The sequence below is a fragment of the Myodes glareolus genome, chromosome 3 (genome assembly GCF_982192425.1).
Source record: "Myodes glareolus chromosome 3, mMyoGla1.1, whole genome shotgun sequence".
NCBI classification, from domain to species: domain Eukaryota; kingdom Metazoa; phylum Chordata; class Mammalia; order Rodentia; family Cricetidae; genus Myodes; species Myodes glareolus.
In genome coordinates, this window is record NC_142028.1 from 3,242,647 (window position 1) to 3,259,157 (window position 16,511).

A 16,511-nucleotide genomic window follows, 5' to 3' on the forward strand; every position below is an offset into this window, starting at 1 on the left:
TTATCTTTCCAGAGATATTTTATTAATACTGTAGCAAATTGTATATGTTATATCCATACATATAAGATATACCTTCTACATAATCAGTTGTGTGTGATATGTATTCACATTATTTTTGCTTAGAGTATTTTGTTCTTATAAAATCCTGCCAACCTGGTATGTGAAATGGGAGCATAACCATTACTAACTTTAGTAAACCATACAGAGTTATTCAAGGTGGAATAGCAAAGGAATGTGAAATTTTCTTTCTTTTTATTTACTTACTAATTTTTACTTGTTCATTTTGAGACCAGGTCTCACTGTGTAGCTCTGCTGTCCTGGAACTCACTCTGTAGACCAGGCTGGCCTCAAATTCAGAGATCCACCTGCCTCTGCCTCCCATGTGCTGGGATTAAAAGCGGGCACCACTATGTAGGGCTGAACAGAGAAATTTTAAATAGTTCCCTCCATTAGAGTCTCACTATGTAGTTCTGGCTGTCCTGGAACTAATTCACCATGTAGACTATTCTGGCTTCAAATTCAGAGAAATCAACCCACCTCGTCTCCCAAGTGGTGGTATTTAAGCCTCGAGCCACCCACCCTCACTGAATTGCATTCTTTAAACTATGTCCTACAGAGGAAATTTTTAGAGTTTAATGCAAACACTTGAAAGCACTCTGACAAATCAGGGATGAAAATCCCACACTGCACTTGTGGTCAGTCCATTGTTATCCTGCTGAGTTGGCTCTGGAAGTGTGTATTCTTCTAGTTGGTGCAGCTGATGCTGAATGCTGTGTCCACTGAACTGGGGCCTCCCAGGGTCACCAATCAAAATTCGGGCTCTGTGGGTCCAAAAATACTTCTCCAGCCACAAATGAAGATTGTTTGCAAGGTCTTCATCATAAAACATATCTCCAAGAACAATGAGATCAAACTTACTTGGTTGCATATTCAAAATGTTTTTGGTTAAAATGGGAAACGGGTTCAGTCCATTTAATTTGCAGTTTAGTGTAATCGCCATTCCTGCAACTTTACAAAACAGGATAAATTGGTCTATAAGCATATATTAGTAAGCTATTTAATTTCTTATTATTTAAAGACACATTTTCCCCCACATAAGCTCTATATTTTATTTTCTGTTTCGGCCCAAGCTTTCTTAAAAGAGCAGTATTGATCAACAATGATTAATATGAATTCTGCATAAAGAGTTGAACTTGGCTTAGAAACAATTTTATTATCTTTGAATGAGATTAAAAACTTTAACAGACAATATGCCTCTTTCTCTACTCCTTAGGCAATCGTATTTAGAATTTTTTCCAATTTAGTAATTATTAATTTATTAATTATTAAAAACTCACAAACACATCCTGTAACTCCATGATATGTAAGCCTTGTGTACAAACTCTGTATCATTTGCTATTTAGACTTCTTAACCGAGACTTTAACACTGATGAGAGAAGTAATGTGTTGCAAAAGGTCACCTTTTTGGGAAAGAGAATGTCTTTCATATCATACCCACAAACCTTGCATAAATATTTGTATTCCCAGAAATTGCCATTTTTATGGATTGCAAAAGTCATAAGTCTGAGTTTCTGTGGTTAAACACCTTTTTAAATCTAACAATAGGGGCCAGTGAAATGGTTAAGATGCTTGCTACTAAATCTAACAAGAGTTCAACATCTGAAGGCCAAGCATGGTTACACACTACTTTTCAGCACACAAGAGGCAGTGACAGGGAGGTCTCTGTGAATTTGAGGCCAGCCTGGGGAGTTCCAGGACACAGGGAGTTCCAGGACAGCCAGAACTACACAGAAAGAACCTATCTCAACAAATCAAACAGAGTTCAAAGCCTAAAATACACATAGTGAAAAAAGGGAGTCAAATCCCACAAGCTGTCCTCCTCATATCCCCATGTGGTGTGCACTGTGCACACACACAGATGAATAAATAAGTAACTGTAAAAATAATCTTATACTTACCTTCTTTGTTAAAAGGGATTTTTGGTTGAATTTAATTTAACTTTATGTGCACTGGTGTTTTGTCTGCACTCGTGTCTGTGTGAGGGTGTTAGATCCCTGGAACTGTAGTCACAGACAGCTGTGAGCTGCCATATTGGGGCTGGGAATTGAGCCTGGGTCCTCTGGAATAGCAGCCAGTGCTCTTAACCACGGAACTATCTCTCCAGCCCCTGTTGTTGTTGTTTTTTCAGCAAAGAAGTCCAAAGTTTATGTCAATATAAACTATATACTGGCTGGGCATGATGATGCATACCTCTGACTCCAAGATGTGTAGGATCTCTGCAAGTATTAGCCAGCCTGAGCTACAAAGGGAGGTACCAGGCCAGCTGGGTCTACATCAGAAGACCTTGTCTCAAACAAACAAACTAAAAACAAAACAAAGAAGCTGTGTGTGGTGGTGCATGCCCATAACTGTGGCACTTGAGAGATCAAAAATCCAAGGTCATTCTTAGCTACATAGGTAGTTGAGGCCATCCTGGGCTATATGAGACCCTGTCTCAAAAAAAGAAAGAGGGAGGGTGAGAAGGGGAATTGGTCTAAGAGAGATCAGGTTATCCTGATTCCATACCCACCTCCCAGAACTACATCCTGCTAGACAGAGCAGTTTCTCCCTTCTGAGAAATCAAATGATGCTTATAAAATGTTTAACAGATCAGTGTTCCTTTTTCTTTGCTGGGAAATGATCCCTTGTTTAAAGTAAAACTCCCCTAGCCTGCACCTGGTGTGATTCAATTGTGGTCTTTTATCCTTATAAATTCTGTAGTGTTTAATATAGGGGCCGAGAGTTCGCTGTGACGAAAGCCAGCTCTTAGACGCTAGCTTAAATAAAAGACTCTTATTTGATCTTATATTCATGGTGGTCTACTGCTTTCTCACGTGGATTATAAGGAATTTTTTAAAGCTATATAATGAATATAGAACAGCAATGGTAGGATATTTAGGAACACTTTCTGGTTATTTTTTTTGTATGTTTGTTTACTGTAGACAGACAAAAATGTTGAACTTAAGTTATAACTGAAACCTCTTAATAAAATAAGACTCCTGGAGGGCTCTACCCTAAGTGAAGACAGGATCATGAAAAGAATCAGATAAAATAAAAGCTTACTTGTCACCACGCAGGCCTTTGTTCGCCCTCCCTCCCTTGTAGCCCTAGCTGGTTCAGAACTCTGGAGTCCACCTGCCTCTGCCCGTACCCAACAACTTGGGCAACTTTGGTCCTAATGAAGTAAAAAAATATCCACTAAAGACACAAGCTTATCTTTACTTGAATTTTGTGTCAAATAAACATTACTTACACATGTCAGGGAATTCTCAACCAAGAAGCTAGCATACATGTCCCCACGTTTGTATCCTTCTGCAAACACATCAGATCCTCTTGGGGAGATGCACTGTCAGTTAAGACCCCAGATCATGCCCCACTGAACATACCTCACAATATCAGATTACAAACAAGGTAATAAGATATCTCGATATATCCTGAAAGGGAAGTGGTGAGCTTTACATGTTTTAAAACGCGCAGTCCTTACGGGGGTCTATGTCATTGGCCAAGATCTCTGATGCTCCGCTCATCTTAGCAGCAATTGCTGTAGCTCCACATCCACTCCCAAGATCTAAGACCGACTTTCCTCAAACAACATCAGGGTTATCCAAAAGATACCTAAATTAGAGAGAAAGGGAAAAATACCTAAAGGATGGAAAAGGGCAGTGAGGAGTATGAAAAATAATTAAAAAGGCGAAATGGTTCAGCAGGTCAAAATGCTTGCTGCCAAGTCTGATGACCTGACTTCAACATAGTGGAAGGAGAAAACCAATCCATGAAAGTTGTCCTCTGACCCTTCACATGCACACCATGGAATGCCTGTGCTATCACACACAAACACGCAAAGCAATTAATTGTAATTTTTCCCCAGGGTATAGAACATACCTGACCTAGACCAGGAGTAACAATACTATTCCTGGGGAACAGGAATACCTTTTGTTTGACCGCTACATCCCCTTAAGACATAACCAGATGAAATCATGATCATTGCTACAGCAAAGTAGAAGTACTTGCCTTTGTTTCAGCTACTATTTCTTAACAAAAAGCCCAGTTACAGCTATATGAAAAACAAGATGAGAGAGCTTAAAAATGAAGATTCAAACCAAATGCAGGGTCCACCTAAGATGTCTTTGAGCTGCCATAGAGAAAACCCCAACCACTCATACTTCCTGTGTCCCGAAGAGGCAGTTCAAGGAGAGGGTGGGGCTTACAGTATTAATGCAGGATCATTGAAGGGTTGGGTCTTTAGGATCCACCTAGGAACTCTGTCCTAACTGATGATATGTACGTAAGGCATATGAATCTTTCATGACCAGGTAGGTTCTTTAACAGCTGACATTAGTTTCTTATTGTTGTAATGAGAGGATTGTTGTAGTGAGGGGCCCGCTTGTTCATCCCGGTCGCCCGGCTAGCTTAGCCCCAAAAGAACCACACAGAAACTATGTTAATTAAATCACTGCTTGGCCCATTAGTTCTAGCCTCTTATTGGCTAACTCTCACATCTTGATTTAACCCATTTTTATTTATCTGTCTATCACCACATGGCAGTGGCTTACCGGGAAAGATTCTAACCAGCGACCGTCTCAGGTGGAGGATCCATGTCTGTTCTCTCACTCCGCTTTCTTTCCCCCAGAATTCAGTTCTGTCTTCTCTGCCTACCTAAGTTCTGGCCTTTCAGGCCAAGGCAGTTTCTTTAGTAACCAATAGTAGCAACACATAGAAAGAAGGACCTCTACCATCTTATAGGGTAGATGCTTTACTTATGGATATTTTCCTTACTTATCTTTACTTATGAATGTAACATGAGGGGGCTGGTTTGTTGGGGTTTCCGTCCCGCCTGGTACCCCACAGCTGGCAAATCCCAAAGAGAAATCACACACAGGACTCCATAAGGTTATAAACGGATTGGCCCATTAGGTCAGGCTTCTTGTTAACTCTTATAACTTATGTTACTCCATTATCCTTATCTACATTAGCCACATGGCTCTGTACCTTTCTCAGCTGGGCAAGTTACATGCTGCCTCTTCGGTGGTCTGCGCAGGAGTGACGGAGGGAGCTTCCTGTGTCCCAGAATACTCCCAGTCTCTTTGCTCCACCCCTACTTCCTGTCTGGCTTTCCCGCCTATACTGCCTGCCTGGCCAATCAGCGTTTTATTAAAATATGATTGACAGAATACAGACAGTTCTCCCACACCATATGGATACTTAAAAATCTTGTGTAAGTGTAGTGTTATTTTTTTCATATTTTAATAAATAAAGCTTGCCTGAGGATCAGAGTGCAATGCTAAACTACTAGGGGCCAGGCAATGGCAGCACACACCTTTACTCCCAGGACTCAGGAGACAGAGGCTAATGGATCTCTGTGAGTTCAAGGATCCCTTGGGCTACACAAAATCAATCCAGAAACAGATCCAGGTGATAGTGGTTCACATCTTTAATTGCAGCACTAGGGAGGTAGATACAGGAGGAATATGGCTGGGCAGAGAGAGGGATATAAAGGGGAACAGACGCACTGGAATGTGGAGTCTGAGGATTCATGGAGCCAGAATCTTGCCCTTTTGGTTTAAGGTTTGGTAGAGGTAAAAGGTCTCTCTAGTGATTGGCTGCTTTGCTTTTCTGATCTTCAGCTTGAACCCCAATATCTGTCTCTGGGTTTTTATTATTCATGCTGCATATAAGGGGTAAAGCTATGCATTGAAGCACCAAAGCACTACTATCAAAACAATACCTTGGGGGTGAGTTAGTGTGAGGGTTGGAGAGTTGGCTCAGCAGTTAAGAGCACTTGTTGCTCTTGTAGAAGATCAAGGTTCAAGTCCCAGAACCCACATGACAGCTCACAGCTGTCTATTACTCCAGTCCCAGGGGATCTGATGCCTTTTTCTGATCTTCATGGGCACCAGATATACAAGGTACACAGACACACATTCAGGCAAAACAGTCATACACAAAACAGATTTTTTTAAAAGTTGCTTAGTGGTACATGCCTTTAATCCCAGCACTAGGAGGCAGAGGCAGGTGGATCTCTGAGATCCAGGACAGCCTGGTCTACAGAGCAAGTTCCAGGACAGCCAGGACTGCAATGGTGAGACCTTGTCTCAAAAAAATTAAAAAATTTAAAAAAAAAGTTAGTATGATTCATTGCTGTAACCAAGTACCTGACAGGAAACTTGTAAGGTGTGAGGAAGAGTTTCTTCTGAAGGAACAGTTTGGAGATACTGTCTGTCATGAGGAAGGAAGGTCTGGTAGGAGGGGGCTGTGACAGCCAAAGTGTGAGAGTGCTTGCTAACATCAGTATAAATTAGGAAGAAGAGAACTGTAGGACTTGTAGGCTCATATTTCTACACAGTGCGGTAGCCAGGCTCTCAAGTCATAGCACACCTGAGGTGGTCACGTAGCCTTAGGCAGGCTGTCCCTACCTAACAAGGGGTCAGGATGTTGTTTTGCTCCTTCTCTGTAATTTGGAGGATGCCTGAATAGAGATGCTAATTCAGCCTATGTGACAGAGCTGGCATACGGAGCAGGAAGATGTGACAGAGCAGGCATAGGTAGATGTGGGCGTGAGTAAAGCCATTCACCTGGTTACTTAGGAAACAGAATGCTAATGTATTTCCCCCTCAGTTTAAGTTTTTGGTATAAAGGCTGTTTGGAGAATAAACGCAGAGGAATTTTCAGGAGGTAAACTCAGGGTTTCATAAGGGATCTCTGAGAATCTCCCTCCCAATAAAGCCATGTGAGTTGTGCCTTTACTCCCGCGCCTCCACACCAGTCCAAATAGATAGTTTATGTTGTGGCTGGCACATGGATCCCGACAAGGACCCAGGTAGCTTTCTTCCCTTTTCTCTTTGTATTCAGTGAGTGACCCATTCCTGTTAGAACAATGTCACCCACATTCAAGATGGGCCTTCCCTCTGTTAAGCCTCACTGGAAACAGCCAAGCTTGTTCAGGTTTTTTTTGTTGTTGTTGGTTTTTGGTTTTTTTTTTTGGTTTTTTTTTTTTTTTTTTTTGTCAACTTGACACTAGCTAGAGGCAAGTGGGAAAGGCTCTCAGTTGAGAAAATGCCTCCACCAGTTTGGCTTATGGACAGGCAAGCCTAGGAAACATTTTCTTCTTTAATGTTTTGCTGAGGTCCAGCTCCAGCAGGGTCCAGGTCCCAAAGAGGAGGTATGGAGTTGGTGAGGACTGAGAGGATCAGAGGGTGAATCTGGATGGCTGCCACTTTACTTTAAAAAAAAAAAAAAAAGGCTACACACCTTTTAGACTCTCTAATTGCAGAGAGGATTAAATGGAAGAAAGGAGGAAGTCAGTACTGACCCTGACAAGTTAACAGTCACCATAGTCACCACAGTTACGTGTTAAGGGAAGGGCTACAAGTTCCTCTTGTCAGAGATAAAAATTATGCTCTTTTGAGCAAGGAGGAACTTTCTTCAAGCCCCTGAGGGGATGGGATCTGTCTTTGGGTTTTTATTGCTGTGAAGAGACACCATGACCATGTCCGCCCTCATTGGGGTGGCTTACAGTTCAGAGGTTACATCCATTATCATCATGGTGGGAAGCGTGGCAGTGTGCGAGCAGACATGATGGTTCAGGAGTGAGAGTCTGACATCTTATGGGCAACAGGAAGTGAACTGAGACACTGGGTGGTATCCTAAGCATAGGAAACCTCAAACCCCACCCCCACAGTGACACACTTGCTCCAACAGAGCCATACCCACTCCAACAATGTCATACCTCTTAATAGTGTGACTCCCTATGAGATTATGGGGGTCAATTACATTCCACTCCCTGGCCCCTATAAGCTAGTAGCCATATCAAGATGCAAAATGTATTTAGTTCAACTTCAAAAGTCCCCATGGTCTATCACAGTCTCAACAATGTTTAAAAGTCCAAATTCCGAAGTCTCTTCTGAGAGTCATGCAATCTTTTAACTGTAACCCACTATAAGTCAAAGTAAAAAAAGCAGATAACACACTTCCAACATATAATGGCACAGGACATACATTACAATTTCAAAATGGAGGAAAGGGAACACAGTGAGGAAACACTGGACCAAGGCAAGGCCAAAAACCAGCTGGGCAAACTTCAAACTCTCTCCATGACTGATGTCAAAATGCTCTTGAGATCTCCAACTCCTTTCATCTTTGCTGACTGCAATACATTTCTTGGACTGGTTCCCCTCCCTGTTAGCAGCTCTCCTCAGCAGGTATCCCATGGTTCTGGCATCTCCAACATTTTAGGTTCTCTAAGACACTCCAGGCTTCACCTTCACAGCTTCACACAATGGCCTCTCCAGGCTTCCACTCAGGAACACCTGACACATGCCTGGGCTCACCGGCTTGCCTTAGTCTTACAGGAAAATTTCACAGCCTCTTTTTCTATACTTAATTCCAGAAGCTGACAAGTTCTGCGGCTTGTTGGGGCTAGAATATGACCCCCTTGTTTCATTACATCTTCACCAACTTTCTGTCCTTCGCTGCCTAAGCATAGCTATCCTGAAATTGGATCTCTAGACCAGACTGACCTCAAACTCAAGAGATCTACTTGCCTCTGTCTCCTAAGTACTAGGATTAAAGATGTGCACCACCATACCTGGCTCTAAATTTTCTTTAACTCCTTTTTACTAATTGAAATATTAGCTGGGTGGGGTCTTACCCTGAGGTCACCACTCCCTTTAACTTCATTTAATATCCTGTTCTTCTTTAATCTGTTGATCTCTTTGAGCACAGGACTTAACTCCATTCCAGTTCCTGGTGCTCCTTTTCTCCTTGAACTGTACATTTTGTATTGTTCCACCTCAGCGTTCTCCTTTTCATTATAAACCTTCACCAGGGTTTTCCTCTGCCGACTTAAAGCAGACTTTCCTCTGCTTTAGAATTAATCTAAAGCTCTTCAATTTAGCCTCAGACAGACTCTTCAGACAAGGACAAAAAACATTCACATTTTTCACCAAAATATCACAAGAACAATTTCTAGGCAACATACTAAAATTCTTCTCCTCTGAATCTATTGATCTAGCCCTAGACAGTCAAATCATCAACAGCACCATTGTCTTCCATGTTCTTTCTAGAATGACCCAGTAAGCAGTGTTTACAGTATTCCACTGTTTTCCTAACCCAAACTACCAAAGTCCAAATTCCTCCAAACAAAACACGGTCCGGCCTATCACAACAATACCTCAGTCGCTGGTACCAACTTCTGTCTTAGTTACGGTTTCTATGGTGGGGAGCATGGTGGTATGCAGGCAGACATGGTGCTAGCCACATCTCGATCAGAAGGCAACAGAAAGTAGACTCTGACACTATGCAAAGCTGAAGCAAAAGAGACCTCAAAGCCTGCCCCCACAGTGATACCCTTCCTACAAGGCCACACCTCCTAACAGTGCCGCTCCCTATGAGATTATGAGGGCCAATGACAGTCAAACTATCACAGGTGCTTTGTCTAAATGCCTGACCTTGGGAAAAGGACTTTCTTGGGGGACCAGATATTTCATTATAGATTACAGTTTTTTATGTGGCTTAATTTATCCAACTAGCTAAAACTTAAAGTAAGCAAAGATGAAGCTAGAGAAATGTTACTGTGAACCTGAGTAGACCTTAGGAATTCATAAGTCTTGATTATCAAATATACCTTATTTATCAAGCATATATTATTTATCTAAACTTTCTAGTTTGGTGTTAACCTGTATGGGAGCAGGCAGAGTTATCACGCTATATGGTTCCTTGGTGGAAGGGAATTTTTTCCAAAGAACTATTTTGTTTTAAGAAGCTGCCATTTTATACATTTTCATCCTTCAAAGCCCACACAAAATTTCCCAAAGGAAAATGCATAAGGGAACTAACTCCCACAGAACATAGTGAGAATTATTAAAAATGAAAGTAAACAGGTACTGGAGAATTGTGATTCGCAAAGTCGAAATGCTGGAACTTTGTCAAGCAGCAATGGCCCCTATACGGTCCACACCAGTGGCTGATATGGGAGGGCCCAGCCCACTGGGGGAAATGCACTGCGCAGGTAGTCCTGTGTGGTATTAGAAAGCAGGCTGAGCAAGCCATGAAGAGCAAGCCCAAAAGCAGGGCTCCTTCGTGGCCCCTTCTTCAGTTCCTGCCTCCAAGTTCCTGACTTGACTTCCAGAGGGTGAACTGTGACCGGGAAGTATAAAATGAAACAAACCGTTTCCTCCCCAAGTTGCTTTTGGTTGTGTTTTTTATTACAGTAATTACCTAACAAAAGCACACCCTCATAGCCATTCTCAGAGGTGTGTCTTGTAGGTAATGTCAAAGTCAAGTATGTAAGTACACAAAGACTATTTAAATTTCTAAAGAAAACTATGTATCACAGGATAGCTTCAAACTTTCAACCCTCCTGGTTCAGCTACCAAGTGCTAGGATTACAAGGATGCACACAACATCATGGATCACTACAGGACGATGTTTTGGAGGTGACTTTGTCTTCCCACAGGACAAATCTTCTAATTTTATGAGAAGGATAGCAATCCACACCATACACAAGCTGGGATCTGCACAAGCCCCAGGGATTTTCTGGGTTTGCTGTAATGTTATAGGGTCAGAAAAAAAATGGAATGGAGGTGGGGGCGGTGCTGAGAGGAGAAAGGGTCTTCTTCAACAGCTGTAAAGATTCACATTTAATGAGACATACCTAGAGAGGGCCTGGCCTCCTGGCCAGTAGATTGCCCAGTAGGGGTCACTGTAGGGCCACAAGTCAGCCCTTTCCCACCAGAACTTGCACCTGGGGGTCAAAAGCCGTAACTGGATTTCAGGGGTAAGGCTGCCACTGCTGGTGACTTCAGTATTCTCCTCCAGGTAGGCTTTCATCTCAGGGTCCAAACAGCTGCCTGCTGTCCTCCAGGGAAACAGAGGGACCCCACTGCTCACACTCCGCAGCAAACGCCATTGGCTCCTGGAATTTTTCCAAGCCAGGCTGAAAGCCATTAGTACTTTTCCAAACCTCAGGTTCTGTCAGTGTCGGTACTAAACAGACTGCTCCCCAAGCAGACAGAATGAGGGTCTGCCTCTCCACTTAGTGGACAATGGAATTTTGGATCTCTGTAACAAACAAACAAACAAACAATACTGAAAATTCTTAGTCCATACCCTTCAACATGACAAGAAAATAAGCTAGTGTATGCTCTAACAACTCACAAACGTATGTTCATGTCAGAGGACAGTTTTCACTTATCAATTTGGGTTAAAAAAATCCTTTTTTTTTCCTGTGAAATCCTTTTTGTAATCCATAATCACAAAAATACACAGGGCTTTTTATTTCACAACAATCTTCAAGAAAATGAAATAAGCTCCACCTTTTTGTTTGTTTTGTTTTTAGGGTAGACTTGAGCTGAGGCTAATGCGCTGGTTCAGCAGTTAGGGGCACCTGATGCTCCTGCAGAGGACCCAGGTTCAGTTCTTAGCACCCCCGCGGCCTCTCACAACTGTAACTCCAGTTCCAGGGGATCTGGCGCTCTCTTCTGGCATTGCTAGGCACCACGCAGACAAAACACTCATCCATCAAATACAGACTTGGACTGTAGCCCAGGATTGTAGCTATGCTGACCAATCTGACATCAAGTTTGCGGTTATCCTCCTGCTTCTGTCTCTTAAGGACTGAGACTACAGGTACACGCCATCACACCCGGCGTGGACTTCACTATAATACAAGGACACCAACTTCCAGGGCTGAGACTACAGGTATACGCCATCATACCCGGCGTGGATTTCACTGTAATACAAGGACATCAACTTCTAGGGTTGAGACTATAGGTACACGTCATCATACCCGGTGTGGATTTCCCAGTAATACAAGGACACCAACTTCTAAATTCCTGTCAATACTAAATTCCTGTCAATTACCAAACCTAAACTTAAAATATTTATAACCCAAAGTATACCTTAGAAAGGAAAAGTGACAAATACCATTTTTTGTTTGTTTTTTGGCACGGGGTCTCTCTATTATGCAGCTCTGGCTATCCTGAAACTCACACCTTGAACTCACAGATATCCACCTGCATCTGCCTCCAGAACGCTGACACTAATGGCATGTGCCACTATGCCTGGCTTGTTGTTGTCTTAAAGATTTATTTTAATTGTGTCTGAGTGTATGTGACCGTCTGCAGAGGCACCAGCTCCCCTTATAGGCAGCTGCAAGCTGCATGACGTGGGTACTGGGAACTGACCTTGGTCCTCCGCAAGAGCAGCAAGTGCTCTTTACTTCTGAACCATCTCTCCAGCTCCTTTTTGCTGTTGTTGCAGGCATTAAGAGAACTCGCTTAATTAAGAGAGCACACATAGCTTCTGGTAACACATTCTGAGAGAGAGAGAGAGAGAGAGAGAGAGAGAGAGAGAGAGAGAGAGAGAGAGAGAGAGAGAGAGAACGAACCATGCAGGGCACAGTAGTACCTATCTGTAATATCATCACTTGGGACGCTAAGTCGGGACTGCCTCTAATTAGAGTCAGTCTGGGCTGCTTTGCGGGCCAAGGCTACAAAGTGAGACCTTATCCTCAAGCAAAGAAATAAAAGTTAAATTCCAAACAATGCTTGTGACCACGTTACTTTCCTAAGAAAAAAAAAAAAAGAAAAGAAAAAGAAAAACGGACAGGACTCTACTTTTAAAAGGATAGTGCGGTCCTTGTGACCTTACCTGACTCTGCTAGAGCTTCACGCGTAGAAGAAAAAAAAAAGCGCACCGAGTTGGCTTTCTCCGGACAGGAAGTCTGAACCGGCAGCAGGAAAAACAGAGCGGCCGGAACGTGGAGGCGGAGAAACCCGGACCGCGCAGCCGCCAGGACACACCAGCTCCGCCCCGCTTCTTAGCTGTGTTTTGTTTTGGACCTCCCTCAGTTCTCAAGGCAGCTGAGAACGGTAAAATACTTCGGTTAACTTTGCAATCTTCAGACTAGGGGCCGCGTTCTCAGGTCCGTCTCTTGAGAAGCATCTGCACAGCTTACATGCGCCGTGTCTGGCGAATTCTGATTTATAAAACCTGCAGGACTACATGCCAAGCACTTCTAAGAGTCTGAATCTGGAGAGGTGAGTAAACCTCTAATAACACATTGAGTTGCGATACATCGTAGTATATGGCTCCCCTGTTGTAAAGTCACAGCATGAGGTGATTTTCAGTCTGTAGGACTCAGATTCTGAATCTCTTATATTCACCTTTCTAATGAGTTTAGATTTCCCACTGGTCCCTCAACTCATGACTCCAAAATTAACCGATGTCACTTTCATTAATGAAAGTCTGCTGTGATATAAAAGAAAGAAAATTATATCCCAAACTAAGAAAATGACCAGCTATGTTTCTGTGTCTAAATTTACAATTAAGAGAAATGCTCTTCAGATGCTTGGTCAAAATCTGAATTGGGGCCTGGCTCAGTTGTTAAGAGTTTTTAATGTAGCATGAGACCTGGGAGCCATCTCTAATCCTAGTTAGTACTCAGGAGTGGAAGGAAGATGTTCAAGGGCATATTCAGCTAGGACTCTGGACACCCAGTCTCAAAAGAAAAGCAAAAACCAAAGCTGTACCCTTTCAAGTGTCTCAGTGTGTTAGGCCCACTGCCAAGCCTGACAACCTGAATTCCACAGAGCCTACAAGTGTTCTCCAACAGCACACACACACACACACACACACACACACACACACACACCACAGCAAATAAATGTAATAAAAACTTTAGTAGTCTATATTTAGGGGCTGGAGAAATGGCGCAGTGGTTGAACATGTGTGGTGCTTGTAGAGGATCTGAGTCTGCCTCTCACACCCACACAAGGTGGTTCACAGTTGCCTGTGACTCCAGCCCGAGGGGCTCCAATGTCTCTGACCTCCTTGGGCATCTGTAGTCATGCACGCAGACACATACAGATGCACATAATTAAAAGTAGACATGAACTATTCTAAGCACCAGGTGTAGCGGCTCATGCCTCTAACCACAGCACTTGGCCAGCAGGAGCAGGTGAAGCTCCAAGGTCCCAGCTATAACAGTAAGACAACAAAAGGGATACAAATGGAAAAAAAGAAGTCAAACTCTCACTATTTGCTGATGATATGATAGTTTACACAAGCAACCCAAAAAAATTCTACCAAGGAACTTCTACAACTCTTAAACACTTTCAGTAGTGTAGCAGGATACAAGATTAAGTTAAAAAAAAAAACAGTAGCCCTCCTTTACACAGATTATAAATGGGCTGAGAAAGAAATCAGAGAAGCATCACCCTTAATAATAGCCACAAATAGCATAAAATATCTAGAAGTAACTCTAACCAAACAAGTGGAAGACTTGTATAACAAAAACCTTAAATCTTTGAAGAAAGAAATTGAAGAGGACACCAGAAAATGGAAAGACCTCCCATGCTCTTAGGTCGGCAGAATTAACAGTAAAAAACAGCAATCTTACCAAAAGCAATCTACAGATTCAATGCAATGCTCATCAAATCTCAGCAAAATTCTTCACAGACCTTGAAAGAACAATACTCAACTTCAAATGGAAAAGCAAAAAAAAAAAAAAAAAAAAAAAAAACCAGAATAACCAAAAAAATCCTGCACAATGAAAGAATTTCTGGAGGCATCACAATCCCTGACTTCAAACTCTACTACAGAGCTACAGTACTGAAAACAGCCCAGTATTGGCATAAAAACAGACAGGAGGACCAATGGAACCAAATCAAAGACCCAGATATTAATCCACACACTTTCAAAAACCTGATTTTTGACAAGCAAAAAATATCAAATGGAAAAAAGAAAACATATTTAACAAGTAGTGCAGGCATAACTGGATATCAACATGTAGAAGAATGAAAATAGACCCATATCTATCACCATGCCCAAAAGTCAAGTCCAAATGGATCAAAGATTCAACATAAAGCCAGTCACACTGAACCTTATAAAAGAGAAAGTGAGAAGTACACTTGAACGCATTGGCACAGGAGACCACTTCCTAAATATAACCGCAGCAGCACAGACACTGAGAGAAATAATTAATAAAAGGGACCTCCTGAAACTGAAAAGCTTCTGTAAAGTAAAGGCATGGTCAACAAGTCAAAACAACAGCCTACAGAATGAGAAAAGATCTTCACCAGTCCCACATCAGACAGAGGTCTGATCTCTAAAATATACAAAGAACTCAAGAACTTGTTCATTAAAAGAATAAATAATCCAATGAAAAATGGAGTACAGACCTAAACAGAGAACTCTCAACAGAGGAATCTAAAATGGTTGAAAGACACTTAAAGAAATGCTCAACATCCTTAGTCATCAGAGAAATGCAAATCCAAACAACTCTGAGATTCCATCTTACACCTGTAAAAATGGCCAAGATCAAAAACACTGATGACAACTTATGCTGGAGAGGTTGTGGGGAAAAGGGAACACTCCTGCATTGCCGGTGGGAGTGCGAGCTGGTGTAGCCCCTTTGGATATCAGTGTGGCAATTTCTCAGAAAATTGGGAAACAACCTTCCTCAAGATCCAGTAATACCCCCTTGGGGTATATATTCAAAGGATGTTCAATCATGCTACAAGAACATGTGCTCAACTATTCATAGCAGCATTGTTTGTCATAGCCAGAACCTGGAAACAACCTAAATGCCCCTCGACCAAAGAATGGATAAGGAAAATGTGGCACATTTACACAATGGAGTACTACACAACAGAAAAAAATAATGACATCTTGAGTTTTGCAGGCAAATGAATGGAGCTAGAAACCATCATTTTGAGTGAGGTAATTCAGACCCAGAAAGATAATTATCATATGTACTCACTCATAATTGATTTTTAAACATAAAGAAAACCAGCCTACAAATCACAATCCTAGAGAATCTAGACAACAATGAGGACACTAAGAGAGACATACATGGAAGTAGATAGAGACAAGATCTCCTGAGTAAATTGGGAGCATGGGAACCTTGGGAGAGGGTTGTTTCCACAGGAGAAGAAAAGCTATGGATACCATCAAAATTAGTAAAGATTTGGTTTGAAAAAGACAAACCTCTTGAGAAAGAGAAATGACAGCTCATCCACAGAGATGACAATCATACAGGTGGTAAGAAAACCTCATAAGGGTTGGGGCAGGGTTCTATTCTTATCTTTGCAGGAAAATATTCATCTTCAAAGAGTTGAGAGACCTTGGTCATCTAGATGCCTAAAGAGGAAAAGATAACTATCCAGAAAGGATTACCAAGCAAAGAGAAATCTGACTTATGATGCTGTATCATCTGCATGATATAATTTGATTACCTGGACATGTATACATCTCTACCTAAAAATAAGAGCTGGCTTTGGAGTTGGACAATGGCTATCCTTCTCTAAGTCTAACCATGTTGTTAAAAAATTTAAAGTTTCTGTCTCATGTCAGCAGCCATCTGGTATGGAACAGAAAGGAGATAGATTTTAAGGAAATATTCTACTTCTTCCTTTGCCCATTTTGTCTAGATCGCATCTCTCATTGAATATATGTCTATACAAATAATGCTT

At 42.0% G+C, this 16,511-nt stretch overlaps 2 protein-coding genes across 2 annotated transcripts in view; one reads left to right on the top strand and one right to left on the bottom strand.

Moving 5' to 3' along the window:
* Etfbkmt (electron transfer flavoprotein subunit beta lysine methyltransferase) lies at positions 1-12,831 on the bottom strand. Its single transcript, XM_087903936.1, has 4 exons — positions 12,688-12,831; positions 10,691-11,097; positions 3,524-3,654; positions 1-1,008 (listed from the first exon to the last, which is right to left on the bottom strand). Exons 3-4 carry the CDS (start codon positions 3,564-3,566, stop codon positions 665-667), a joined length of 387 nt encoding a protein of 128 aa, XP_087760062.1. The 5' UTR covers positions 3,567-3,654; positions 10,691-11,097; positions 12,688-12,831; the 3' UTR covers positions 1-664.
* LOC125399366 (regulator of nonsense transcripts 2) overlaps positions 9,949-16,511 on the top strand; it is an 18,872-nt gene continuing 12,309 nt past the window's right edge. The window contains 3 exon segments of the mRNA XM_087903907.1: positions 9,949-10,045; positions 11,651-11,769; positions 12,701-12,908. Of these exon segments, the coding sequence (XP_087760033.1) occupies positions 9,949-10,045; positions 11,651-11,769; positions 12,701-12,908 (424 nt within the window).

Bases quoted from the DNA above. Each gene is read 5' to 3' on its own strand.
- Etfbkmt (XM_087903936.1), bottom strand. From the start codon at position 3,566: ATGAGCGGAGCATCAGAGATCTTGGCCAATGACATAGACCCCC. The intron at 1,009-3,523 runs GTAAGGACTGCG...TGTTTTGTAAAG, and splicing joins GGCCAATGACATAGACCCCC to TTGCAGGAATGGCGATTACA.